At 36.6% G+C, this 25,926-nt stretch overlaps 4 protein-coding genes across 7 annotated transcripts; all 4 read right to left on the reverse strand.

Moving 5' to 3' along the window:
* Window positions 1–2,055: 2,055 nt before the first annotated feature.
* LOC142544716 (putative pectinesterase 14) lies at window positions 2,056–4,421 on the reverse strand. 2 transcript variants are annotated; one of them, XM_075651750.1, is made up of 5 exons: window positions 3,876–4,421; window positions 3,581–3,752; window positions 3,266–3,472; window positions 2,754–3,007; window positions 2,056–2,265 (listed from the first exon to the last, which is right to left on the reverse strand). In XM_075651750.1, the coding sequence occupies exons 1-5, from the start codon at window positions 4,304–4,306 to the stop codon at window positions 2,103–2,105; spliced, it is 1,227 nt and encodes a 408-aa protein (XP_075507865.1). In that variant the 5' UTR covers window positions 4,307–4,421; the 3' UTR covers window positions 2,056–2,102. The 2 variants fall into 2 exon arrangements, with proteins under 2 accessions (XP_075507865.1, XP_075507866.1); XM_075651751.1 differs by having other exon boundaries at window positions 2,764–3,007; window positions 3,876–4,420.
* A 753-nt stretch (window positions 4,422–5,174) lies between these two features.
* Window positions 5,175–11,314, reverse strand: LOC142546299 (uncharacterized). 3 transcript variants are annotated; one of them, XM_075653945.1, is made up of 8 exons: window positions 11,049–11,314; window positions 10,217–10,414; window positions 9,855–9,977; window positions 9,640–9,677; window positions 9,386–9,554; window positions 5,988–9,296; window positions 5,762–5,889; window positions 5,175–5,591 (listed from the first exon to the last, which is right to left on the reverse strand). In XM_075653945.1, the coding sequence occupies exons 1-8, from the start codon at window positions 11,133–11,135 to the stop codon at window positions 5,351–5,353; spliced, it is 4,293 nt and encodes a 1,430-aa protein (XP_075510060.1). In that variant the 5' UTR covers window positions 11,136–11,314; the 3' UTR covers window positions 5,175–5,350. The 3 variants fall into 3 exon arrangements, with proteins under 3 accessions (XP_075510060.1, XP_075510059.1, XP_075510058.1); XM_075653944.1 differs by having other exon boundaries at window positions 5,175–5,588; window positions 5,762–5,898; XM_075653943.1 differs by having other exon boundaries at window positions 5,762–5,898.
* A 6,426-nt stretch (window positions 11,315–17,740) lies between these two features.
* On the reverse strand, window positions 17,741–22,391 carry LOC142546300 (carotene epsilon-monooxygenase, chloroplastic). Its single transcript, XM_075653946.1, has 9 exons — window positions 21,797–22,391; window positions 20,637–20,933; window positions 20,354–20,551; window positions 19,817–19,918; window positions 19,092–19,232; window positions 18,659–18,766; window positions 18,477–18,559; window positions 18,225–18,387; window positions 17,741–18,047 (listed from the first exon to the last, which is right to left on the reverse strand). Exons 1-9 carry the CDS (start codon window positions 22,277–22,279, stop codon window positions 18,003–18,005), a joined length of 1,620 nt encoding a protein of 539 aa, XP_075510061.1. The 5' UTR covers window positions 22,280–22,391; the 3' UTR covers window positions 17,741–18,002.
* A 918-nt stretch (window positions 22,392–23,309) lies between these two features.
* On the reverse strand, window positions 23,310–24,248 carry LOC142544101 (protein FAR1-RELATED SEQUENCE 5-like). The gene has a single exon (XM_075651183.1). It carries the CDS (start codon window positions 24,246–24,248, stop codon window positions 23,310–23,312), a length of 939 nt encoding a protein of 312 aa, XP_075507298.1.
* Window positions 24,249–25,926: the final 1,678 nt, after the last annotated feature.

Below are 25,926 nucleotides of genomic sequence, written 5' to 3' on the forward strand. Positions count from 1 at the left end.
CATTGTAATAGTTTACAACACGTCACTAGAAATCATCCGTCTTTTGATCATTGCCGATGATTGGGTAATCGTTGTTAGTGACAAACAATCTTGCTAAGACCTCTTCTTCAACCTTTCTCCATGTTGATATTTTTCCCACCCTCAGCGCCAGAATCCATATTCTCCAAATTTGCGAGTTCAATTGGGGATTCACGGTCAGACAACTGAGTCTAGGGATGTAAATGAACCAAAATGTTTGCGAGCTATTCGGAGCTCGGCTCGATAAAAAGTTCGTTTGAGTTTGTTTGTTAATCATATCAAACCAAGCTCAAGTTTAAGGATATTCGGCTCGTGAGCTCACAAACATGTTCGACAATAGGCTCGCGAGCTTGGTTTGTTTAGGTGGCTCGTAAGCTCGATCTCGAGCTCGATTCGTTTAGGTGGCTAGTAAGCTCGAACTTGGCTCATTTGTTGAGTTGACAAATAAAAATATTATTACTAAAGTCAATGGAATGAATTGAAATATTAAATGAGTCAAATTATTGCAATGTTATTTATAAGGTGATATCAGTGTATGACAAATATTTGTTATCTGGATGCTATATGTATTATTTTGGGATGTTCAATAATATACTGATTTTATGGTTTTTTTTTGTTATTTTGACGTTTTGGTTATTTATGAATGAATTTACATTTTTATGTCCAATTTAAAATTAGATCATAAATATATTTAATTTTTAACAAGCTCGAATCAAGCTCAAACTCGAGTTCAATTATATGCTTTACGAGCTCAAAAACGAGCCGAGCTCAAGCCAGACTTGTTAAACATGTAAACGAGCTATTAATGAATCAAACTCGAGCTCGACTTGATTAACATGATAAACGAGTTTTTAACGAGTCGAGCTCGAACTTTTCTCGAGCTTAGTAATTTCAAGATAAACCGAACTCGAGTATGATAATAGAAGTTTGAATCGAGCCTGAGCCGAGCTCAAGCCTCAAACAATCTTAAACGATCCAAACTCAAACCTGATATTGTTTAGTTTGGATCGTTTACATCCCTAACTGAGTCTACATGATGAAATTCGGAGTGCCGGTTTTATTTTTTCGGAGATGTAAAAGGAGTACTGGTTGCATAAGGATTAAATGAATAATTTGGTGGATATGAATTATATGGATAATTTGGTAGATATGGAGTATAAGGATAATTTGGTGGGTAAAAAAAATATAGATAATTCGGTGAAATTTCTAAAAAAAACACCAGTTATTTTCATCTATTTGAGAACAAAATATGAATATAGAAATAAATATTAGAAATGAAATTGAGATGATGAAAATAGTAGATAGAAGATTTTCTAGACTTTTCAGCACAAATGACTTCACATTTCTATATTTTCAAATTTTTCCACGTGGTTGGTTATTTTGATTCAAGGCCAGGCCAATTAACCGGGAACCATTGTTTAGTCATGGCTGACATTTATATTTTCTGAATATTAAGAATTATATATTTTATTTATAATTTACGGAACAATTTGTTATCAAATCACCCACAGCAGTCAATGAAGCGCGTGCTTCGTCGCCGGTTGAAATCCTAGGCCTTCAAGGGGCCAAGGATACATTCACATACGACAATGTGGGGTAATCCTTGCGAAAACCCTCCGACAATGTGTTTTTCGTAATTATGATAATAAAAAATATCATAATAAAAAATCAATATCTCTAAACTTGATTATCCTATTTTATCTACACATTTTTATAATTATTTTGAAATAAAAAATTGCATTTCTTAAGTTTCTAAAAAACTTTTTAGGTAAGATGTGAGAACTTGTAAATTATTTAAATAAAATTAACCAAACTTCCTTATTACAATTCAAAATTGTATTTAATACATAAAATACACTAGTACATTGTAGTACGCATTGTGTGTTGTGTTTTTTATATTTATTTATTTGCTATTGTTACATGTCATGAACTTTATACGATTTATTTATTAAATTTTATATTGTAAAACAAGACAAAATCCCATGCTCCCATTATATATAAAATTTTGAATGAATAAACAATTATTTCTGTTTTTAATGATAATAAATTTTATATTATTAAATTCTAATTCATTTTAATTTATTTTATATTTGTTGGTGGGGAGAAACAAGCCAGTCCTCTCCATTAATGTATGAAATATCAAGGTATGGAGCTGCTTCACTTTGCTTCAATTGCTTGGCGTATGCCACTCTAAAGTTCGGGCTTGCTCCCGGCCCGTAGTTCTCGAATTCACCAAACGCCACCGTTCTGCAAAAATCTCTATGTTAAAAAGCAGTTATTTTAAATAGATTGCGCTGATATATATTAATCAATCATACAAATAAGACAATATTTAGAAATTAGTTCATTTTTTAAAATTGAAATAGAATCCATATACCAAGACGTGTAGGGAAAACTTGCAGATTCGCTCTTTATGAAAAAAGTTTTTGAAAATATGATTTCCTTATGTGTGTCTATATAGTATATACTACTACTTTTTTTTTTTTTGCTTCAAGGTCATAAATTTTAAATACCATTGTTTTGAGGTTAGAATTCAAACTATGCTGGCGAGTGTAAGTTATGTGGGTTACTTAAAATTTCAATCTTTCTGACGCAAAAATGACCTTGATCATTTGCTAAGCATGTAATGGAACTCGTTTGTATTATGATGTTTCTTATATTTTAACAAACGATGGTCATTTTTCCTTTTAAGTTATGCATAGAATAAGTGCAATAAAGAAATTTCAACGACGGACTGATCTCTACTAGAGTCCTTCCAGTCATTCCATCCCTCGGCAGCAACTGCATCAGACATGTATGTTTTTGCAAATACCACAGTTGCATAATGTCCCCAAGCTCTCCCTAGCCACAATTTCCCACTCCCATCTATCTTGCAATTCACAAATGAGAAGCCCGTTTTTTCGTTTGATGAATCTCTGGCATGAGCTGTGATCGACCCGCTGATCCCTCCAGATGACACCTCTTTGGCTGTCGAATTAATCACGCAATCCTACAAAAACAACCAATATTGTTTCAGCTTCTCAATCAAGAAAGAGACTTCACGAAACGATGAGAAATCGGAATTTTTTTTACTAGTATGCTGTGGATATTTAACACTATGCAGAAAGAAAGTTGAAGAATGTAACTTTTGAGTATATATCTTCAACAAGCAAGTGTTAGTAACTAGTATACTGTGATGAATTAGTGCAATCAGTTTTATAAAAACTTAAAAGTGAGCCGATTATGATACATACATATATACACATACCTCATAGAGTGATCTACCATTTCCGAATATGAAATCAATGGATCCTTGTATGAAACATTCTTTGAAATAATGTCTGCCCTGATCATCATTTAATGTGTCTTGTGCTCCATAACACCCACAACCATAAAATGCGGCCCGGTCACCTGAAATCCTCAACGCCACGGCCTGTCCTCCCATTTCCCCGGGATCAGGAGCCGGAGCTGTGTTCTTCACATTGAACCAAAAGTAGAATTAAAAAAGGTCAGTCAAAAAAGAAAAATGTACCAAAGATCCCGAAAAGAATATGAATGTGCATTTCACAAAATGAAAGTTTACCAAGAAACTGATGTTGCAAGCTGTGAAATTGGGAGCAAAGATGGCAACTGTGGGGCTATAAGCTGTCCCTCCGGTGGAGTTAGCTGTATCGTTCCACGCTATAGAAGTGTTGAGGTAACCTTGTCCCTGTACTATTATATTCGTTTTGTTCGAACTAACCGTGACCTTTTCCCTGTCGAAATGAAGTGTATATATTGTTTATACAGTTAAGCAAATTTCAGTTTCCTTAACTAACAAAATATAATGGGATAAAATATGTACATATTAAATGAAAGGATAAAAAGTAATGGCCGACCTATATGTACCAGCATCAATTATGATAAGTGAACTAGAAGTGCTAAAATCAGGCAGAGCATCTATTGCCTTCTGCACGCTGCTAAAATTCGCGCAGCCCTTTAAATCAACCGTGAAAACGAGCGAAACATTGTAAAACGATAGGAGACTAGACTGCCAGATGCTGCCGTTGCATGAAACTTTATGCCTCTTATGATGATGGTGGTGGTGGCCATGCCGTTTTCTATGGAAGATGTTTTCAAGAATGGGGAGGAAGTATTTGTGATCTAAACCAATTTTTCGAGCTATTTTAATGAAGAACTCGATTTGATCATCGAACATAGGGTGAATGTAAAATGACGCACTAAGGGTAGAGTTATTGGAGAGTATGATGGAAAGAAGAAAGATGGCAAAGGTTGTGAGCCAGAAGAAGGTGGTGGTTTTGGTGTTCATGGCTTAGGTAGTGCGGTTGGTTAACTTTTTTATGTTGTTTTGAGTTAAGTTTTGCTTTGTGACATGCGGGATTTTGTGTTCTTATATTGGGGGTGAGGAAATGGGGTGACGTTGGAGGTAAGAAAAGTAGCGTGATTTGGTGTGTGAATCATGATTGGATTTTTCGATGCAGGAAAGTGAAAAGAAAAGATATGGGCAGAATATGGGAGATTGAATAAGCCTCACGCCAAGCCATGTTTTGCTTAGGAGACTTCTGGTTAGTAATAATCGATAATCGAGGGCACATTTTAACTTGAGGCGAGCAAGAACAATTATCCTACAACTAAAAAAACTTATTATCCTCGCTTTTATTTCAACAAAATTCAAGTTTCGGACCTTAAAAATCACATTTAGTTAATTTTGTATTTGTTGTAGGGGCGTAACTCAACACTTTAAATCATAAAGCAGTCTAAGCATGATTCTCGACAATAATTGCCTGGAACCATTACGCCAATGATTACATTATATTTAAGAATCATACCGTACGAAGTTCTAATACCAATTATTGGATCGATCGTATATATAACAACTCAAATGTCACGTTCTAATTGTCTCCTGCTATGTTTTAATCGTCTTCCAGCAAGAATAACATTGCTTCCAACAATTTTTTCATCAAAATTTATAAATCTTGCACGTTTTCAACACTCTTGTGCAAGAATGGACCATCTCGTGAATATTACATTCAAATTTTCTTTTTGCTTTTGGCTCTTCATTTGATTTCTCTACTGGTTTAACACACTCGTCCAGCCAGAAATTTATCATTTAAAGTGGTGATTTTTAGTAGCTTAATAAAGTTTCTTGCTTTAATATTTCACAAGACTAACGCAAATTAATAGCCAGTGAATCACAGGCCGAGCCTCAAGCATGCAAAGCTTCAAGTTTCATTTATTTCTAGTCCTTGTTTGCATAATGCAAGTGATTCTTCTAGGAAAATGAATGATGAAACAAGAAAATAATCATAACCGGCACGAGCAATTCGAATGTAAACTTAGCATCAGAATTCACTCATGAAAACCACCTATTTGCGCTGTTGGTTACTTTGAGCTTCATGACAAGATTCTCACGCTGTGCTTCCACTTCCGCATACTTGAGACTCATTGTTAGGTAACGTTCACGAAGGTCTCTCAGCTCGGTTTCAAGGGATGATTTTGTTCTTTCGTACTTTTGTTGTGTCCCAGTTCCACCATCACCAGCTGGTTTCTTGGAAGAAACTGTAAAGTTCTTCTGGCTAGTGGATATAAACCTGCTTATAGATATGATCAAGAACAAGTGGTTCAGGGGCAAACCTAGAAATCATGTTGGGTGATGGATTTAGGGGGCTAACGGTTTTTTGTTCGAGAAAGTTTATCGAAACAAACATGAAGTTATTTCTATATGATTTACGTATGTTTCAGTGATTATTGTCCATGGACAAACCTGTTTTTCTGAACTCTGTTCTGGTTATTTTCGTCCAAAGCCTCCGCAACTTTACTCTCAAGCAACTGCATTTTTGTTGCAGGATCCATACCGATGGCAAGAGGACTTTCGTCATAAAAATCGATGTCCTTAGGGTTCTGAATGAATCAATAAGAATGAAAATCCACCCATATGATATATAGACATGCTGACCAACACGAGAAAAAAAAAAAAGAAGTAGCGATACCTCTTGATGAAAATGATATCTCCTCTCCATCAATTCAAGTTCTTCTTCAAGAGTGCAAGCCTTCTTGAAGCATTCGTCCTTCTCCTCCTCGAGTGTTAATATCTTCTGCTGGAACTGCGAATTCGCTCTCTTTATTTCAGCTAGCTCATCTTTAAGGTTAGAATTCTGGGTAAGGAGGACTTCTTTCGCGGTCAACTCACTATCCTTTTGCGTAATCTTTTCTTGGAGGGCTGAAGTTTTTCTTTTGTTTTCCTCACATTCAGAGAAGACAGTCTGAAAGCTAGTGATTTTTTCTGAAAGCAAAGCATTCTCGGCCTTCATTTCTTCATAATATCCAGTTACCTTCCGGAATGCAAGCTCTAGATTTCCCTTCTCAATCAAGGATTCTTGGAGCTCACCTTTTAAGACCAAGCTTTCATCCCGAAGACTTGAAAGGTTCTGTAACTGAACCTTCAAAATACTCACTTCTTTAGTAAGTTGCAGGCGTTCATAATCAGAGATGGTAAGCTTCAATTCAAGGTCATTAATATCTGTCTTGAGTTTATCTTCACTTCTCCTCTGATTTGCCAACGATTTCGACGCGCGTTCATGGTCGGCCAACATTATGCCATGGCTTTGTTGAGAAGCAGCTAATTGACCACTCAAGACCTTAAATTTGGACTCAGATTCTTGAAAGGAACGTTGCAACTCTTCCTTTTCAGCTAGTAACCGGGAAACTTCGCCAGCAGCTTCAGAAGATATTATTTCCTTTTCTTCGTTAACATCGGAAATTTCTTTACTAAGATGTTCTACCTCATTCCGAAGGTTCTCAAAATTCAATGTTTTTTCCAAAATATCTTGATGCCAAGTCTCCTGCAGAGCAAGTTTGTTCTTATGATCCTTAATTTCTTCCACAAGTGTATCTACCTCAGATTTCAAACAGTTCTCTCTCGTGTCGAAATCTTCGAGTACGGAATACAGATGATCTTCTAGATATTCGACTTTTTTAGTGCAATCAGACAAACTTTTCTTTGAATTTGTTAATTGAGCCACCATGGCCGAACAATGCTCCTTAAGTTTCTGATTTTCCCTTCTCAGTTCTGAATCTGAATTTTGAAGCTCTATTCGTTCTTGTGCAAAACTTGAAGCAGATGCCCGTAAAGAACGATTATCTTCTTTAAGATCTTCACACTCTGTTTGAGCTTTTAACCACTGTTTCTGCATTTGTTCTGATTCTTGCTCAAGATTCAACATTTGACTGTCGATTTCAGATTTCAGTTTCTCGATCTCCTCTTGAAGATTCATAGCAACAGATTTGGACTTGTCAGTTTCTTGTCGAAATAATTCCTTCTCTTCTTTGAGGTGCTGCACTTCAGTTTCAAGACGGCATATGCATTCTTGGCACTGAAAATTATCTTCTTGCAATGAATTAAAAATGCTTTCTAATTCGTCCCTTTCCCTTTGAAGCTCCTCCGATTTTCTTTCAAGAATGGTTTTAGCAGAAATGTAGGAATCAGCACTGTTACGAAGGATCGTGATATCATTTTCCAGATTCTTAAAATACTCAGATTTCATGTCATTCTCCCTTAATACAACTTCCATGTTCTGCTCAAGATGGTTGGTTTTCCGCTGCAATTCATCAATTTCAACCTCTAATTCCCTCTGATACTGTAAAAGGGACTTGTTCTCTTCGTCCTTTGACAGCAAATTAGACTCTACGCAATCAAGTTGCAATCTTTTCTGATCCAATTCCTTCAATAAATCAGCACATGTCTTTTCAAGCTTTGTCTTCGATTTTTCATGCCTTTGAACTTCTTCTTCCAAAGCCCCAATCCACTCTTTGATCTCGAGTTCATGACCCCGAATAACATCTTCACACTCGGTTGTCCTTAATTCCAATAGCTTGTTCAGCTCAAGCAAACCACCTGATATTGCCTTTTCTGTGCTTGAATTCTTAAAATCTTGGAAGAAATTTAAGCTCTCCTCACTTGCCATTGAGGACACAGAGCACAAAGGCTTCATTAAAAGATGAAAAGCTATTTCAAGCTGTTTCAGAATTTCGGTGAAGTGTTCAGAACATTCAAACCCAGCATTTGGGACCTCCTCAGAAGAGTTATAAATTTGAGACTTGGGATCACTTACATCAGAATCATCACTAGGACAAACGGTTGGATGCTCACTTGAAACCGAACCAAAAGATGGACATTTTCGTATGCCTTTTTTATTCGACTCCTTGAGCTTCAATAAGAGTTCAAGATTTTCGTCAGTGAGCTCAGTGCAGTCATTCTCTAGCTCTTGAACTTTTTCTCTTAATGACTCAATTTCTTGTATCAGATCCAATTTAATTTCATTGTCTACATGACGTGATAGATTCGTTTCTAATCTTGCTATTTCTTCTTCCTTCAAAGATATTTGGGATTTGTAATCCTTCTCGACTTGAAACAGAATCTGGCTATTTGAATTCTGAGCATTAACCAGCTCTTCGGTTCTATCTTTCAGGGCTTTGTCAAGTAAAAATACACCAGCTTGCAATTTCTTCTCTGATTCTTGAGCTATTGAACTTTCTAAATCTGCAAGATACGGTTTGAGAGATGAAAGATTTTCTATTTCAACTTTCTGCTGTTCAATGGTCTCTTCGAGCTCTTGAAGAACAGAAACAAGCTGAACATTTGATTCTTGACTCCACTTCAGTTGTTCTCCTAAATTAGCATTTAAATTTTGCTGATATTTTATCTCATTTTCCAGTATGTTTGGTACATGAATCAAGCTTTCTGATTGAATGCTGAAATCTTCTTGGGTACACTTTGCTCTTAAATCTTGCAACTCTAGTTTCAAACATTCGATTTCTCTCTTCAATCCATCGTGTTCTGAATAAGCAAATGAGCGCTCGATAACCAACTCAGCTTGTTTCTTTGATTGATCCGATAATTCCTTTCTGGACACATCCAAATCTATTACAAGCTTCCTAGCATTTCTTTCCCACATCTTGGCTTCTGCACGAAGTTCTTCAATGGTATTTTCTGCAGCTTCCAATAGACTTTTTGTAGAACTAATAATGTTTGATGAAGACTTAGCAACCACTGTTTGATTTTGCGAGTCGTCTCTTGGATAAATATGGGAATTCTGAGATGAATGGTTTGATGCAGAATCTTCAAAAGAAAGATTATCGGGTAGAACGCTACCGTCATCAATCCTGCCATCTCGCCTTCCACGAGTATTATACTCTTCACCCTTTGACCCATTTCTTGAGGACAATGAATCATCCTTTCTTGTCACTTCCTCTATTGAGTCAAAGCTGCAAAACGGGCCACCTGCTGATTGACTTATGACCTGCAGACCGTGAAAAAGAGACTGATCATATTGATAAATCAGAGAGAGAGAGAGAGAGAGGCAGTGAACAAGAACAAAAATTTCAAGACCTTGCTCTCTAATTTTAATAGACGGGGGATGGTTGCAGCTGATTCATTTGTTGGAATTTCGTTAATACCATCACTTGAATGATTCGATCCGGTTGAGTTACTACAGAGTTCAAGATTCTCCACATTCTGTTCTTTGTCTTCAGAAGTTGAGTGTTTCGAGTTCTCGTTCCTGGATGAATTCAGACAAATTTCGTGTGAACATTTCCAAAATCCATAAATCAGAAATGGGATTCTTCCAGAACATATATAGAAACCTGATCTTTGATCTTGGGGAAAGGCATTGAATCTTCAGCTGTAGGACACATAACATAAAAGCACTTTAAATTAATCACCAACTGTATTATGTTCCCTAGCTATTTATCATGTTTCCATGTATGGATGTGAACTTGACTTTGACTTCACTAGGAAAATAAAGAAAGAACAAAAAGCAGCCCGACTGGCAAATTTCAAGCTTCATATGTAGCTATACCTGTAAAATTGTCCCATAACCGCATTTGTTTAAAGGTTGTGAAACTGCAGCAGCGATTTTTGAACTGGTATAACGTGCCAAGTTGATGTTCACTTCGCCAAGGATGCTAGATCTACTCGAACCCTGAAATGCAATGGTAAACTTACAACTATGTGTATTACATTGGACTGAGCACTCTCTTCTATACTAAAACTGTAAATGATGGTAATAACACAACTCAAATATTCTAGAAGTGCATAGTAATCCAAGTGACATGTTTCAATCGTTGTATCAAATAGGCAGCCACACAGAACAGCAGGAGCAAAGTGCTCCCCATTATTTACACAGAACTATAGAAGAAAGTGAAAGATCTTGGATCTTACCATGGACACAACAAGCTTGATGAGGGATTCTTCAGACTCTTTGGAAGAATCATTCTGCGACACCCGAATAGATTCGGAGTGAACCTCAGTCCATTGGCAATTTCCATTTCTTACAAGTGCTTTTCCCAATCTGGCAAATGTTTTCCCAGTCTCAAGCGAGATTAGAGAAACTAAAAGCATGTCCCATCCCTTTGGCACCTGATTGATGGAAGATTTACATAACTAAGAGACCATTGATCTAACTTAATTCATGCTAATTCATTGACTTGTTAAGAATCTTAAAAATCAACTATCTAACCGAACCGAAACACATCAACTACTGTGCATCACATGAGCATTAAGACCAATCTGTATCACAAACTATTATCCATGTTCTATAACCATGCGATCACCAACTTTTCTCCTGTTTAAGAGGGTAGACCAATAGGTACACGAAGTTTTTCTGTAAATTTTAACAGTAGAGACAAAATGTAAGAAACTTATCAACAAAAGTAGAAATGCCCATTTTAGTACATCTCAATGTCACCGAATCCACCTTGCTGGCTATTTCCAGCAATACTTTCAACATAAATTCTTGAGAATTTCACAAGATTTCAAATGAATCGACTGTTAAGTACAGTGGTAGTATTCAAGCCAAGGCAAAATACAAACATCAGCAATCAACAAAGTGATTTTTGACAGAAACAGCAATAATCTCACACCAATGCACGTAACGTACATACTCCCAGGGACGAACCATTACAGCTAACAAAGTAAACAACAAACCACAAAAAGAAGAGGAAAAAAAAGGGAAAAAGGACCAAGAATGGGAAAAAAAATTGCAAATATTCACCTGAAGGAGTTGACAATTGGAGAACTTGAAATCGACCCTTTCTCTTGGTTTGGATGGTTTACTGTTCGGCTTCTGTAATTTGAACATCGTCTCTCACTGTTTGTGATTCTTGAAACTAGGCAGCAATTCCATCGAGTTCTTTTTCAGCAGGAGAACAAGAAAAATGAACATTTTGGCATTATTATTCGCTGTTAGTTTTTATTGTTATGCATTGGAATCACAGAGAAACAACGTTAGAGTTTGCTAGCTGGTCTTTGTTCTCGCATGTTGGTACATAGTTTTCCAATGAGAAAAACAGTAGAGTTTGCTAGCTGGTCCTTGTTCTCGCATGTTGGTACATAGTTTTCCAATGGAGTTTGTTTGGAATCAACAATGCTTTAGAAGTCAGGTGATTAGCGGTTGAGTGTTTGTAACTTAACTTGATACGATCATTCATGTAAAAATAAAATAAAATATGCTTTAAAATTCAATGTTTCTAAATTACAAGTATAAAATATATCATCAAATGGTGAAATGAAATATATAGAGGAAGACTATTTTTAAATACAAAACATACAGCAGGTTAATTTTATTTTTTTTTTAATTTCTTCAAGTTACATATAAAAATGGGTTAAATATATTGTGATTAAAAAGAAAAATGGAGTTACGAAGAGGGAAATTGTGAGAAATAATTGTTGGTCTCACGTGCGGAATTTGAGATAATAAAATCCGAAAATAAAGAATAAAATGGAACCGAGATTTACGTGGAAAACCCCTAAAAATAATTAGGGTAAAAACCACGGGCAAGATGAAAAGAATTCCACTATAATATTTTGTGGTGTACAACTCACTCACTGTGTTTCCAAAGAGAACACACACTCTCTTAATACATGAGAACAAAACACCTCACAAATATTATAGAACTAAGCACTCAAATGCTTATAAGATGAGAGAAAACTCGAAGAAGGGATAATTTCTAAATGAAGGGGGGAGCTCTATTTATAGAGCCCCTTGACCGTGTGAAGACGCGTATAATACGCGTCTTCCATCTTTCCACGAAACCTTTGAGCAGCCCATGTTTTTTTTTCTTTTGCCGCCACTTGTGCATTTAATGCACCTACCAACATTTCTCCCACTTGGAGATTTGATTGAGAATCAAACACATCTTCACACATCCTTTCAATCTTGCCATTCCCTGCTGCTTACGTTTCTGTTAGACCACTTGAGGATCTACACCACTCAAACTTATCAGTGTTTACTGGCTTGGTCAGAAAATCAGCTATGTTATCCTTTGTATGGATCTTCTGCATATCCACGCTTCCTTCTTCAACTACTTCCCGTACAAAGTGAAATTGTACTCCAATGTGTTTAGTCCTGGAATGAAAAGCTGGATTCCTTGCGATGTGCAAGACACTCTGACTGTCACAAAACAAAGGAACATTCTCTTGTTTGTGCCCGATCTCCTCCAATAACCTTTTAATCCATATTGTCTCCTTGCAACCTTGAGTAGCTGCCATGTATTCTGCCTCTGTTGTAGATAATGCCACAACTGTCTGCAGTTTTGAAACCCAGCTAACTGCTCCCCCTGCAAGTGTAAACACATAACCAGTAGTAGATTTCCTCTTATCAGGATCACCTGCATAATCTGAATCGACATAGCCCCTGAGTGTAAAATCCGATCCTCCATAACATAATGCAGCATTCGAGGTACCCTTAATGTATCTAAGGATCCTCTTAACAGTGCTCCAATGCTCTCGTCCAGGATTCGCCATATACCGACTAACTGCTCCCACTGCTTGAGCAATGTCTGGCCCTGTACAGATCATGGCGAACATCAAACTTCCCACTGCTGATGCATACGGTACTCGAGACATCTCCATCCTCTCTGCTTCACTGCTAGGACACATCTCGGAGGATAACTTGAAGTTAACAGGAAGAGGGGTCGATATTGGCTTACTATCTTGCATGTTGAAGCGTTGCAAGACTTTCTTCAAATAATTTTTCTGGGAAAGCCAAATCTTTCTGTTACTTCTGTCTCGGTGAACTTGCATCCCTAGAATCTTGTTTGCTGGTCCCAAGTCCTTCATATCAAATTCCCTAGCCAACTGTGCCTTCAATCCTTGGACCTGATCTTTGTTGGGGCCTGCTACCAACATGTCGTCCACATACAACAGTAAAATTATATAATCATCACCAGACCTCTTGAAATACGTACAAGGGTCTGCACTCAGTCTGTTGTATCCAAGGCTCATGATATAGGAATCAAATCTCTTGTACCAACATCTCGGCGCCTGTTTGAGACCGTACAGAGATTTCTTTAACCTGCAAACCAAGTTCTCTTTGCCTTTTTCCGCAAAACCTTCTGGCTGGAGCATATAGATTTCTTCTTCAAGATCTCCATGAAGAAACGCCGTTTTCACATCTAGCTGTTCTAGATGTAGGTCAAACACTGCACACAATGCCAACACCACTCTGACTGTTGTAAGCCGAACCACAGGAGAAAATATTTCATTGAAGTCAATGCCTTCTTTCTGAGCATATCCTTTTACCACTAACCTAGCACGATACCGCTCCACTTGGTTATTGTCATCACGTTTGATCTTATAGACCCATCTGTTTCCAATGGCTTTCCTCCCTCGTGGTAGTGTAACAAGATTCCAAGTTTTATTCCTGTCTAATGCCTCCAACTCTTCTTGCATTGCTATCATCCACAAGGATACATCCGAGCTTTGAGTAGCCTCGTGGAAACTTGATGGCTCACCATCCTCTGATAATAGACAATATGCAATGTTGCTTTCAGTGACATAATCTGAAAGCCAACCTGGTGGTCTTTTGTCTCGAGTTGATTGCCTCACATTGGAAACCTCAGACTCAACATTTTCTTGTTCTTCGTGCTCTGGTACTGCTTCACAAGAAACTTGACCTTCGTCCGTCTTATTTTCCACCTGAAAAATAGTAGTTTCTGAATTCAGTGTGCCTTTGTCTCCCTTTACTTTATCTTCCTCGAAGATAACATCCCTGCTGATGACAAGCTTGTGAACAGTAGGATCCCACAAGCGAAACCCCTTTACTCCATCAGCATAACCCAAGAAGATACATTTTCTGGATTTCGAATCCAACTTTGATCTTTCTTGCTCATTGTACAGAACGTACACCGGACTTCCAAATGTATGCAAATGAGAATAATCTGTCGGCTTCCCGGTCCACATCTCCATCGGAGTCTTCAGATCAATCGCCACTGAAGGAGAACGATTGATAATATAACAAGCGGTTTTGACTGCTTCTGCCCAAAATGACTTTTCTAGACCTGCAGTCCTCAACATAGCTCTTTTTCTGTCTAACAAGGTTCTGTTCATCCGCTCCGCCACTCCATTCTGTTGAGGTGTGTAAGCCGTCGTGAATTGTCTCTTGATGCCCTCATGTTGACAATATGCATCAAACTCGTCACTGGTATATTCTCCTCTATTGTCAGTCCTCAGACACTTGATTTTCTTTTCAGAATCAAGTTCAACCCATGCTTTGAAATCTTTGAAGATCTGGAAAACATCTGATTTCTTCTTGATTGGATACACCCAACATCTCCAAGAGAAATCATCAATGAACGAGACAAAGTATCTCGCTCCTCCTAGGGATACAACCGGTGATTGCCAAACATCTGAATGAATCAGCTCCAATATGCTTTTGCTCCTGGCAGTAGAAGTGCCAAACTTTAATCTGTGTTGTTTACTGGTAACACAGTGCTCACAAAAGGGTAGTGACACTTTTGTAAGTCCCGGCAGCAGCTTCCGTTCTGAGAGAATTTTCAACCCCCGTTCTGACATATGCCCGAGCTTTCTATGCCATAACACTGTTAATTCTTCTCCTGAACCAATTGATGCAACAGCTAGTTCTGCCTCTTTATGTGTTTCTCCCAAAAGTACATACAGATTTGCAGCAACCTTTTCCGCCTTCATAACCACAAGCGCGCCTTTCACAATTTTCATGATCCCGTTCTCGATCCGAGTTTTGCACCCGATGTCATCCAATTGCCCCAAGGACAAAAGATTTTTCGTCAGTCCTTTCACATGTCGTACTTCCTGTATGGTGCGAATGGTACCATCAAACATTTTAATTTTGATAGTACCGACCCCAGCGATTTCCAAGGCATGGTCATTTCCCATGAATACAGATCCTCCTGAGACTGGTTCATAATGATCAAACCATTCTCTCCGAGACGTCATGTGCCACGTCGCTCCTGAATCCATAATCCATGTATCACAAAATTTGTGCCTGCCTTCTGCAACAGTTGCTGCTTCGCTGAATAATATTTCACCACTAGCCTGAAGTACTGGCCACATTTCCTTGAGAGCTTTTATCGATACTTGTACACTCTTTCTTGAATTGCCCTTTACCGCCACATTTAAAGCAGTAAATATTTTTCTTCTTACTTCTCGACTTTGATCTACCTCGCCTTTGGCTCCCACTGGAGTCACGATCCATAAATCTTCCTCTTATCATTGGTAAAGCCTCTGCTTGCTTCGATGTTACCAACCTATCTTCCTTATCTTGCGCCGGCTTTCTTCTCCGAGAACCGCAGTTAAGACATCGTCGAATCTTAGAAAGCCCATCAGAATATTGTTGGTAATGTTGATGATAAGTTGATCGTATGAATCTGGTAGACTTTGAAGTAGAAGCTCCGCACGTTCATTTTCCCCTATTTTATGCCCCATGGAAGTGAGTTGGGCAAATAGAGTATTTAGTGTGTTGATATGGTCGGTCATCGATGAAGATTCCGCCATCCGAAGAGTATAAAGCCTTCTCTTTAGGAAAATCATGTTGTGTAGCGACTTGACCTCGTACATCTTTGTCAGAGTATCCCAGATAACTTTAGCTGTTTTTATCTCAGAGATACTTGACAAAACTTCGTCTGCTATAGCCAAGTGTAAATTGGCAACAGCATTATCATTCATCTCGTTCCACTTTCCATCATCTGTAATCTCCACCGGTCTATCTCCAATAGCCGCCAAGCAATTTTTCTTTCTTAAAACTGCTTGTATCTTTATTTTCCACGGCATAAAATTGCTTCCGTTGAATTTTGCTATCTCGTACCTTCCCGCCATTATGTCTACAACAATTTTAGTAGACCGGACAAAATAATCCCGCCTTAAATAAAAAATCTCAAAAAATCTTTTCTGATGTGGAATATCAGTCTAGGCTGCAACCACAGAGCATACTCAGAATTTTAAGAAATTTTAAACCAAGGCTCTGATACCACTTGTTGGTCCCACGTGCGGAATTTGAGATAATAAAACCCGAAAATAAAGAATAAAATGGAACCGAGATTTACGTGGAAAACCCTAAAAATAATTAGGGTAAAAACCACGGGCAAGATGAAAAGAATTCCACTATAATATTTTGTGGTGTACAACTCACTCACTGTGTTTCCAAAGAGAACACACACTCTCTTAATACAGGAGAACAAAACACCTCACAAATATTATAGAACTAAGCACTCAAATGCTTATAAGATGAGAGAAAACTCGAAGAAGGGATAATTTCTAAATGAAAGGGGGAGCTCTATTTATAAAGCCCCTTGATCGTGTGAAGACGCGTTTAATACGCGTCTTCCATCTTTCCACGAAACCTTTGAGCAGCCCATGTTTTTTTTTCTTTTGCCGCCACTTGTGCATTTAATGCACCTACCAACAATAATCTTATTCAAACCCGCCAAAAACGATTTGTCACTTTTTTATACATCTTTATTGCAGATAATCCACAGAATAATTACACGTAATAATCCATAAAATAATTACATACTCAAAAAGTCATTATAACCAATATTAAACAATCCTAAAAATATCGTAGCTAAAACCCTTAATTAATATAAGTTCCCAATTATTTAAATAAACTGATTTAACTCCAAAAAATACAATATATTAACAACTGGAAATAAAAGATAACTTTGCATGTAGCTAACATATGTACAGAGGCAGTAATATTTATTCAAAATAAAGATTACAATCTAAGAAAAAATATATATATAAATATCTTAATCTACTAAAATAATTATTTTTGAAATTATCGTCGTAGCCACATGACTATAAATTTACAATAAGATTATTTAAATAAAAAAATACATGAAAACCCGGGAGATATGGCTTGGACTTTGGATCTCACATTGAAGCAAGAGATCGATTGGGATACATGAAACAAAGTGCAAGACAGCAAGCTATTCAATCAATCTGGCGAATAGAAAAGAGAAAAAGAAAAAAAGGATATTAGATAAATAATTATTTTTAAGTGTTTATTAACCTAAATATTAATTAACATGCCCACAGATCAAGTCGTGAGACGATTAAACAAATAAGGCTGCAAGGGGAAATTGAGATCGAATAGTTTAAATATGATTTCGGTTTTGGTTTCTAACGATTTCTATTACAGTTGTTTTATTATGAATTAGGTAAAAACTTGTGCGAGACGGATATTTTATTTGGGTTATTCATAAAAAAATATTATTTTTTATGCTAAAAATATTACTTTTTATTGTGAATATCAGTAGGATTTGACCCGTCTCGCAGATAAAGATTCGTGAGAACCGTCTCACAAGAGACATTCTCTTTAAATTAAGCTCAATTTGCTTAAACGTATAATGTATTTTACTTAACAAAGAATTGTAACTAAAGTTTTTCTACATTATTATTTATTATGTGCATATATGACTTGAATCAAGTATATGTATTCTTTAAAAAAAATTATTACTCTAAAAATTTGATACAAATTAACATTACGTTTGTAATGTTATTGTACATGTGGAGCTTATATCCGAGTGAGGTACATTGACCAAGCTCGATTTGTTATAAGAGTTCATTATAATCCCATTTAAACAAAATTAGTAGCTCAAACAAATTCTGGAATGTTTAGAAACTCGAAGGAAAAGAAATTTCCAAAATCAAATAAAAATAATATCACATGCTCAGCTCATGGAATTTGCTGCAGCTAAATTGAATCAGTTTGCCTTTGGCTCACTTTCATGTATAAGCCCTGTCATGCAACAATCAAAAGCCTGTTTTCAGATGGTGATCACAATCCATTTTAAAATTGGGCGTTGGGGAGTTTTTTCAAAAAAATTAATTTTATTGAAGAATTGAAGAGGGGGCGGGTTTCTTTTTCAGTTTGGAAGAATAGCAAGAAACAGGAATCGTGGTTCAAGAAAATTACGTTTGTTGTGTGAATGGTGGCACCGGTGGTCATGCCAATATCTTGATCAGGGATCAACTCGAAGTTGAAGCGCTGAACAAACACTGCCAGGGCTACAATTGCTTCGAGCAAAGCAAATTGATCGCCAACACATTTACGTGGCCCTCCACTGAATGGTATGTATCTGCAACACCGATACCATGATGTAGCAGAGAATAAACATAAAACTTCTACTAGCATTACTAGAAAAGCGAAAATTTAAAAAGGGGGTGCCTGAAATCAGTGTTTGTTTCGTTGGGAACGGGTCCTTCTAAATCGAATCTTTCTGGCAGAAACTCCTCCGGTCTTTCCCAAACCTGGCATAGCATAATATAAGGACAGAATGATAAAATGTTATGGTTTTGGATTTCAGGGCAATAAATGAATCCTGCCTACAAAACAAAGGTGATAGATACCTGGGCAGAGTGATGAATATTGTACACTGAAATCATGATATCTTGACCAGGATTAACTTTATAGTTCCCTGGTAGTACGTCAGCTACTTGAGCTCGTCTCAACAAGACCTGATGAAAAATAAATGTTAGAAACCAAATAATATTTCTCGGAAATTCGGAATCACGTTCTATGTTATTAAAATAAAGCTATCTGAATTATGATTTCAATTGTGATGTAATTAACGATGATTAACAAGAGGTTTAGTCATCTAAACCTTGTACAGTAAATGTACGTATTCAGGATTAAACCATTTAATGCCAACTGCCAATGTTGTTTGGGATTCTCTCCCGCAATTTTTCTACTATTCAAAATTCACAAGTATAATCGAGAATTATGAGCATTGGCAAATGAGTATAGGTTCAGCCAACATGAGAGATGGGAATCATAACGTACGGGTGGATGTGGGTATAAACGCATTGATTCCATTATGCAACGTGTCAAGAACTTGAGATTCTTTATATCTTCATAGGTAGGAAGACGCCCCTGCAGAACTCCATCGACCTCACCTCGTGCTTTTTCCAAAGAGGATGAATCCTGGATTACAAACAAGTTTAGTAAAAATCTGAGGTATGCATACAATCCAAAACCGAGGAAAAAAGGAAAAATAGCAGAAAGTGAAGAGGCAATCATGTTGGCAATTAAGTATGCACCATATATGCATTTTGGACCCATACCAAGTTCTGGCATTATAAAAATTGTTTATAATCGGCATAAATTATTTTGTAATGTGAATGTATTCCTGGAACTTCTTAACACATCATAATCACTTTCCTTAAAGCATTATTCTCCAGTACAAGTTGGAAATTGTGTGCAAATAGGTTTTAGGCAAATCAATTCCAAGGATACAAAATAGCTATTTTCAGTGTTTTGCACAAACAAAGACAATCCCACTGACGAATCTATTGAACTGATGAGCTGGCAGCTACTATAAAGAAGAAAATGTGGTGCTTCGTCACTCTTTTCAGTATTTTATGTTCTGTATTGCTGCTACTTCATGGGACTTACACAAGTGAACAACTTCACCCTTTCGTAATAAGGAGAATTACAAAATGTCTATATATTATTCTTTAAAACATTAAATAAAGGACCAGGAGATTTTTAGTAAACACAAACGGTACCTTACTGAGCAGATAACTCGTCCAAGTTAACACAGAGCCAGTGGTTTCATGACCAGCAACTAGCATTGATAAAAGGTCATCCCTTAGCTGTGTGCTAGAAACCTAAAGAGATATGACAAATCACATTTAGAATATTTGTGAATAGATGCATCAACAGGACTTGAAACATTATAAAGTTTCGGAAGAAAAGAATTATCACAACACTACCAGTTTTAAGTTACAGATAATGCGGCATGAGACAATTACTGAATTGTGGGCAACTTTTATTGTAGACAAAGCATGTTTAACCACGAGGTTCACAGAAGGGTTGCATCCAAGAATATAGGAGACTGGAGCAAGATAGGTGATTGAATTGATTTTGAGGGTGAAATTTGGAGATTTTGAAAATTTACTTAAAAAATTTCAAAATTACTTCATCTAATGGGGCGATCGCCCTCCTTGCTTAATCAAACCCTGGTTGAATGTACTATGCCATTTTCAACAATGTTGTAAAAAGGTCACCAGTACAAATGAAGCAAGTTCAATGTAGATCCGTACTTCCTCTCTACTAGCTAGTAAGAATCGAAGAATGCTCGGGTCTGTGTCATTTACATACTCTTCCTCACTCATCCGTTCACCCTCAGTTTCCACAATCTCCTTGCACTTTGATATGAGTTCTTCCACCGTTTGTCTGATCAAAGAAACTGCCTTTTCAGCTTTAATCTGTCTAGGGATAACTTTACATAAAAAATTAATCTGCACAAATAGGAAAAACAAACTTTGTTGTTTACACCGAACAAATAAAATATGATATGACCCAACAAGTCAAAATATAACCCGCCTTCCAGTAAGGTAATATATCAGTTGAACGCAGCTCTGCCTCTTTCAGCGCAGTGTAAACAGCGTCAATGACAGGATTATTGGTCGTGAGAGAATCAAAATTGTAGTTGAATAAAGCAAGACCAATAACATCAAGTGTAAGTTGCGAAAATGCTTCCTCCATGTTTACAGCTGACCCGTTGAGAACAGCAGGCTTCAGCTTTGCTACCAACTGCTCAGCACATCTGCAAAAGACTCGATCTACAACTATTGATAAGTACTTCTTGTGAAGTGATGGAACCACAGCCCTACGCCTCACCTATAGAGAGAACATAATATAAACCTCAACATACCGACATCCATAGTAAACTCATGCAACATAATGACCCCCACAAATATACGTAAATAAAAACTATTAATTCACTTAAGTATCATTGCCTATTTTTTCCACAATGAACTTGATAGAGAATAGTGCTCGAGTCCATGATCTTTAAGTCAAAGGTTGACAGAGAATGAGAATTGAGATCAACGGCTTCAATAGCAGTAAAGTTCAATGTGATGTCTCAATCGGTTGTATTACCTTGAGTTAGTTTTTGTGGTGGAATTAGACCAAAGTCTTAATCTTAACATGTTAACAGAACTCAAACTCATCATTACTTGTTGGACTGCCCTTACGGACCACCCGCTAATGTTTTATAAACTTTATGCTTAAGTTGTTATTGTTTATAACTGAGCTTGGAGGGGTTGTGTTAATGTCTCACATCAGGTAGATTAAGTCATTCATGTGTGTGAGATGATATGTTAGATGTCCATGTCGACTGACTAAGTTCTTAGGAGTTATATATATGGACTTGTAGTGATGGACTCTTTTATCACAACAGTACCTAAGCAAGCACAAACTCCATAAAACAATCAATTTCCTACTAAAGTTTTTTATTTTAAAAAAAGATCGGATCTTCGCACTCGCTTATCCACAAAGTCCAACCTATTAATCCAAGAAAATCAACCAACGACCTCTACAGTTATGCAACCAAAATTTATCAAAAATTCAAAACTAATTTACAGATATTCCGCAATTTCGTTTCTCCATCCACTCCAAATGCTCACAAAACGCACAAAAATTCACAAATTTGTTCATTGGAAGCTAAACTAATGGGATATTTGTAAATGTGTATAATTTACCGTCCAAAGAGACCCTTCCGCAATGGCAAAACCAGATCCAAACAAGAACTCAGACACCTCAGCCACAAGCCCTTTTGCGTACTTTGCGCCATAGTTTTTCAACACATGTTTGGCAATGAGGGGATCGCTTACCACCACAAAATTCCTCGGCCCGGCGGGTAGGCGGTAGATGGGCCCATAATCATTCATCCACTTGAACAGAGGGAGGAAAAGCGCCCCGCCGAGAAGGTCCGCAACATCATCCAGCTTGGCACTGGCATTGGGTATGTTGGACTCGTCTTTTAGGCCTACTGATGTTAGAGATTTTGTAATACCGGTTAGCCAATCTGGGCTCACCCACGAGGCGGGCTTGGTGTTCGGCGGCTTGTTGTTTATGGAGTTCTTGATGAATGGTGATGGGGTCCCGGCGACCCGGTGGCTGCGTCGGCGGTGGCAGTAGCGGTTGGCGAGTGGTGAAGAGGAGAGAATGGGTGCGGCTGACATGGCGGCAGTGCGATGGATTTAGTTGGTAGTCCCAGATTGCCATCAATCCACCATGTCCACACAGTTTCAGTTCTGTGCGAGATTTTTGCTCACTGGATTGTGCTTTTGCGAATTGCAGATCTTATTATTTTATTTTATTTGTCTTTTTTATTTTTCTTTCTTTTCATCTTTCCTAATTATTGCTATTTTCTCTGTCTATTTCTGAATTTTTCTTTTTGATTACCTTAATTTATCAGTTACAAATGTTGTTTTTTATTTCTTAATTTTTTTTATTTATCTATTTCCTCATTTATTGTTATTTTCCTTGTTTCCTTTTTCTCCTAACTAGTGTCATACCTAGTATGACATCAAATGGCTTGTCATTCCATAGTTATTAGTGCTCTTTGATCTAATAGGAGCAGGATCACGTACAATCATTTGATTCATGTCACGATCATCTTCACCAACAATTTCACCAGCAATTTCAACATCTAATTTCATGTTCTCAAACATCTCATTTTTCTCCGATGAAAGATTTTGAAGTCTTCTTTTGATCAAGTTTTTCGAATCAACATGAACCGTACTTTTTGTAATGAGACAAAGTCTCATCATTTGATTTCTATACACAACATCTGGATCTTTCCCACACTCCATGCTGAAATTTTCACAACATTGTATCATATTTCTAATTGTCTTCGTCCATCGCATTTTTATGTATCTTGTTGGTATCGAATGGACATTCATGAATTTTAAAACAATCAAAATGTGCTTACACAACACTCCAACTGTTTCAAAATAATGACAAGTGCATTTGATTTCATTAGTTTCCACATCAAATGTGACATTTTGGATCCTATTTGATTGTCCAACCGATCTTATGTCAAACTTCATTGGATTGCCCGTGAATGTAGGGGGATGATCAAACTCAATGTTTAAAGAATTCACTAACTCCTTTTCAAAGATTTTGTAGATGTCAATTGTATAAACAGATGCGGCATGCTGTAGCAACGGTTGATTTTTCACTACGAGTGTAGGTGTCTTATGTCGGCACTTAGTCTTTTTCTTTTTCTTTTATCCGCCACCGTTTCTGAATTTCTTCAAATCTATTCACAAATTCAAATAGAGTAAAAGTTCTCTTTCCACCATCTTTCAAAACAGAGTTTGTGCATTCACTTCTAGAGGTAGCCTTAAGCCCAGCACAAAATTTTTTATTACTAAATGTTGTTGACCATTTATGTCGCAACTTGTACATTCCCCTCAACCACGAATGGTTTTCAAGACCAAACTCACCAATCATTTTTTTCCACACCACATCAAATTCTTCCTCAGAATCACAAAATTGCATACACTTCATAAACATGCCTTTAAATTCATGATTGACATTCAAGTTAGCCAAATGTGAAGGAGCATTTTTTGAAATGTGCCATTGGCAAAGACGATGTTGTGAACATGGAAACACCGATTCAATAGCATTCATCATTGCTTGACATTGATCTGTGAAAATTGTTTCTGGTTGTTTCCCCCCCATAGATTCAAGAAATGTCTTAAACAACCACTGAAATGAAGTCTTTGTTTCATCAGACATGAAAGCTAACCCAAACATCACATTATCCATATGATGATTTATGCCAACAAATGGAGCACATATTGAATTATATCTATTAGTCCGATAAGTTGTATCAAAAGAAAGCACATCACCGAAATACTCAAAATCAATCCTAGCTCGACTATCTCTGTAAAAAAAATTTGACAAACGACCATTTTCATCCATCTGAATATCCCAATAAAACAAGTCTTCCTCGTTTGATTTGGTTTTAAAATATCGTATCAACTCAAAAGCATCTCCATTTTCAACCCTCGAGTGTCCCTTAGTGACATAATTCAGATAATTATAAGCATCTTTTCGAATAAAACCTAAATTCTCCACTCTATGTGATTCTTTCTCCATATATGACAACACACTAGAAGGTTTTATCCCAGCCTCTGACATTACTCTTAAAGTTTCACCTTGAGCATATGAAACTTTACGATTTCATGATTATGGTTAATTTCAAAAATTGTCACTCTCCAATCTTCATTTTTTTTCCTTCGAATCCTAAGTCTTGCTTTACATTTGGTTCTTGTTTCTAGATTTTGATACAAAGGTCTATTGTTATTTGCACTCCGCTTTCCATCCTTTATTCCTTGAGATGAACATTCAAATTCTTTCATATAAAGATCTTTAGAACCACTAAAATAAGCTTCTTTCCCCCTTCGAGCACTAAAACCTCTAGTGTATGCATACTCACAATATAATAAATAAGCATCATCAATACTTTTCATGGTTTAACCAATAGCTAACCTTTGCTCAAATTCCTCAACAGTGGATATATGTTTTTTCTCAACATCTGACGTCTCCTCATTTTCGGCCTTGCTATCTTCATTGGTGCAAATGGTATTAACAATAACACTTTCTCCATCATTTAATATCAAATCTAACAAAAAATAGAGATAAACATTATAGATATTAAAAATCATCAATTAACAATATTATTTGATATATAAACGATCAAGTAAGATATTTTAAAAAATATGATACATTCTATCAATATTGTATTTATGGGCATATCTGTGTTTCTTTTAAAAAATTCTTTATATTAATGTATTGTTCATATAAATGAATGGTGAAAAACAATATTAAATCAAAAAATAAAACTTGGCTATTCAAGAAACGATATCAACGAAACATTAAATGACGATTCTGAAAAAGAGGACTTTAAATGGATTAAAAAACTACTATAAAATACATACCTTCCATTAAAAATTAATGCTGCTGAATGGGAGAACTTTGGGTTGTTGAATGGCGGGAAGAAGACACTCGCATCACTTAATTGACGGTGGTGAAGAATTAGCTTTTTTTTTTATCGTTCAACATTTTCTTCTCTTATTGTTCAACCATGGTTAAATATATAAATATAATGATAAGTTAAGGTAACCAAGAAAGAGAAATTCAGAAAGTAGACATAGAAAATAGCAATAAATTAGGAAAGAGAAAAGAAAAGAAAAATTATAAAGACAAACAAAATAAAATAATAAGACGAGACACATGTCAATTATTTGATGTAGGGGAGTAATGCTCCCGGTGGAGCATAGACTCTGCCGTAAAAAGGAGTCGTGCGAATTTTACTTTTTTTCCTTTTATTTAAACTCGCTTAAAATTTAATTTTGTCGATTAGTGAATTTAAATTTAAATTTTAACTTTATATATAATAAAATTTAAATTTTAATTAAATTTAAATTTTTGAAATACCCAAGACTTACATCTCTTATGTTCTTCCTAATCTTTTTTGTTCTTTTTGTACTATTCTTCCTATCACCATTTTTTGTCAAATGGTTTTTCACTGTACACGTTGTAACAATGTGTCTAAAAGATATTGATTCAGAAGAAATCCAACGAGACAATCAACTTATTATTTTGATTTTTAACACTAATCTTTTGATTGGGTCAAGCTCTACTTATGGTTAACAGGTTCTTCGAGTGTAGATCTATTTGTTGGTTTCTTGTTCGATCTGTTGCACATCCTAAATAGATCGATTTCGACACACAGCACATATACACAACGAATTTTGGGTCGAAGGTTAATATTGGGTCGAGCTTGTAAAGAACTCGACCCATATTTGGGTTGAGC

The sequence above is a fragment of the Primulina tabacum genome, chromosome 5, assembly GCF_025594145.1.
Source record: "Primulina tabacum isolate GXHZ01 chromosome 5, ASM2559414v2, whole genome shotgun sequence".
NCBI classification, from domain to species: Eukaryota; Viridiplantae; Streptophyta; class Magnoliopsida; order Lamiales; family Gesneriaceae; genus Primulina; species Primulina tabacum.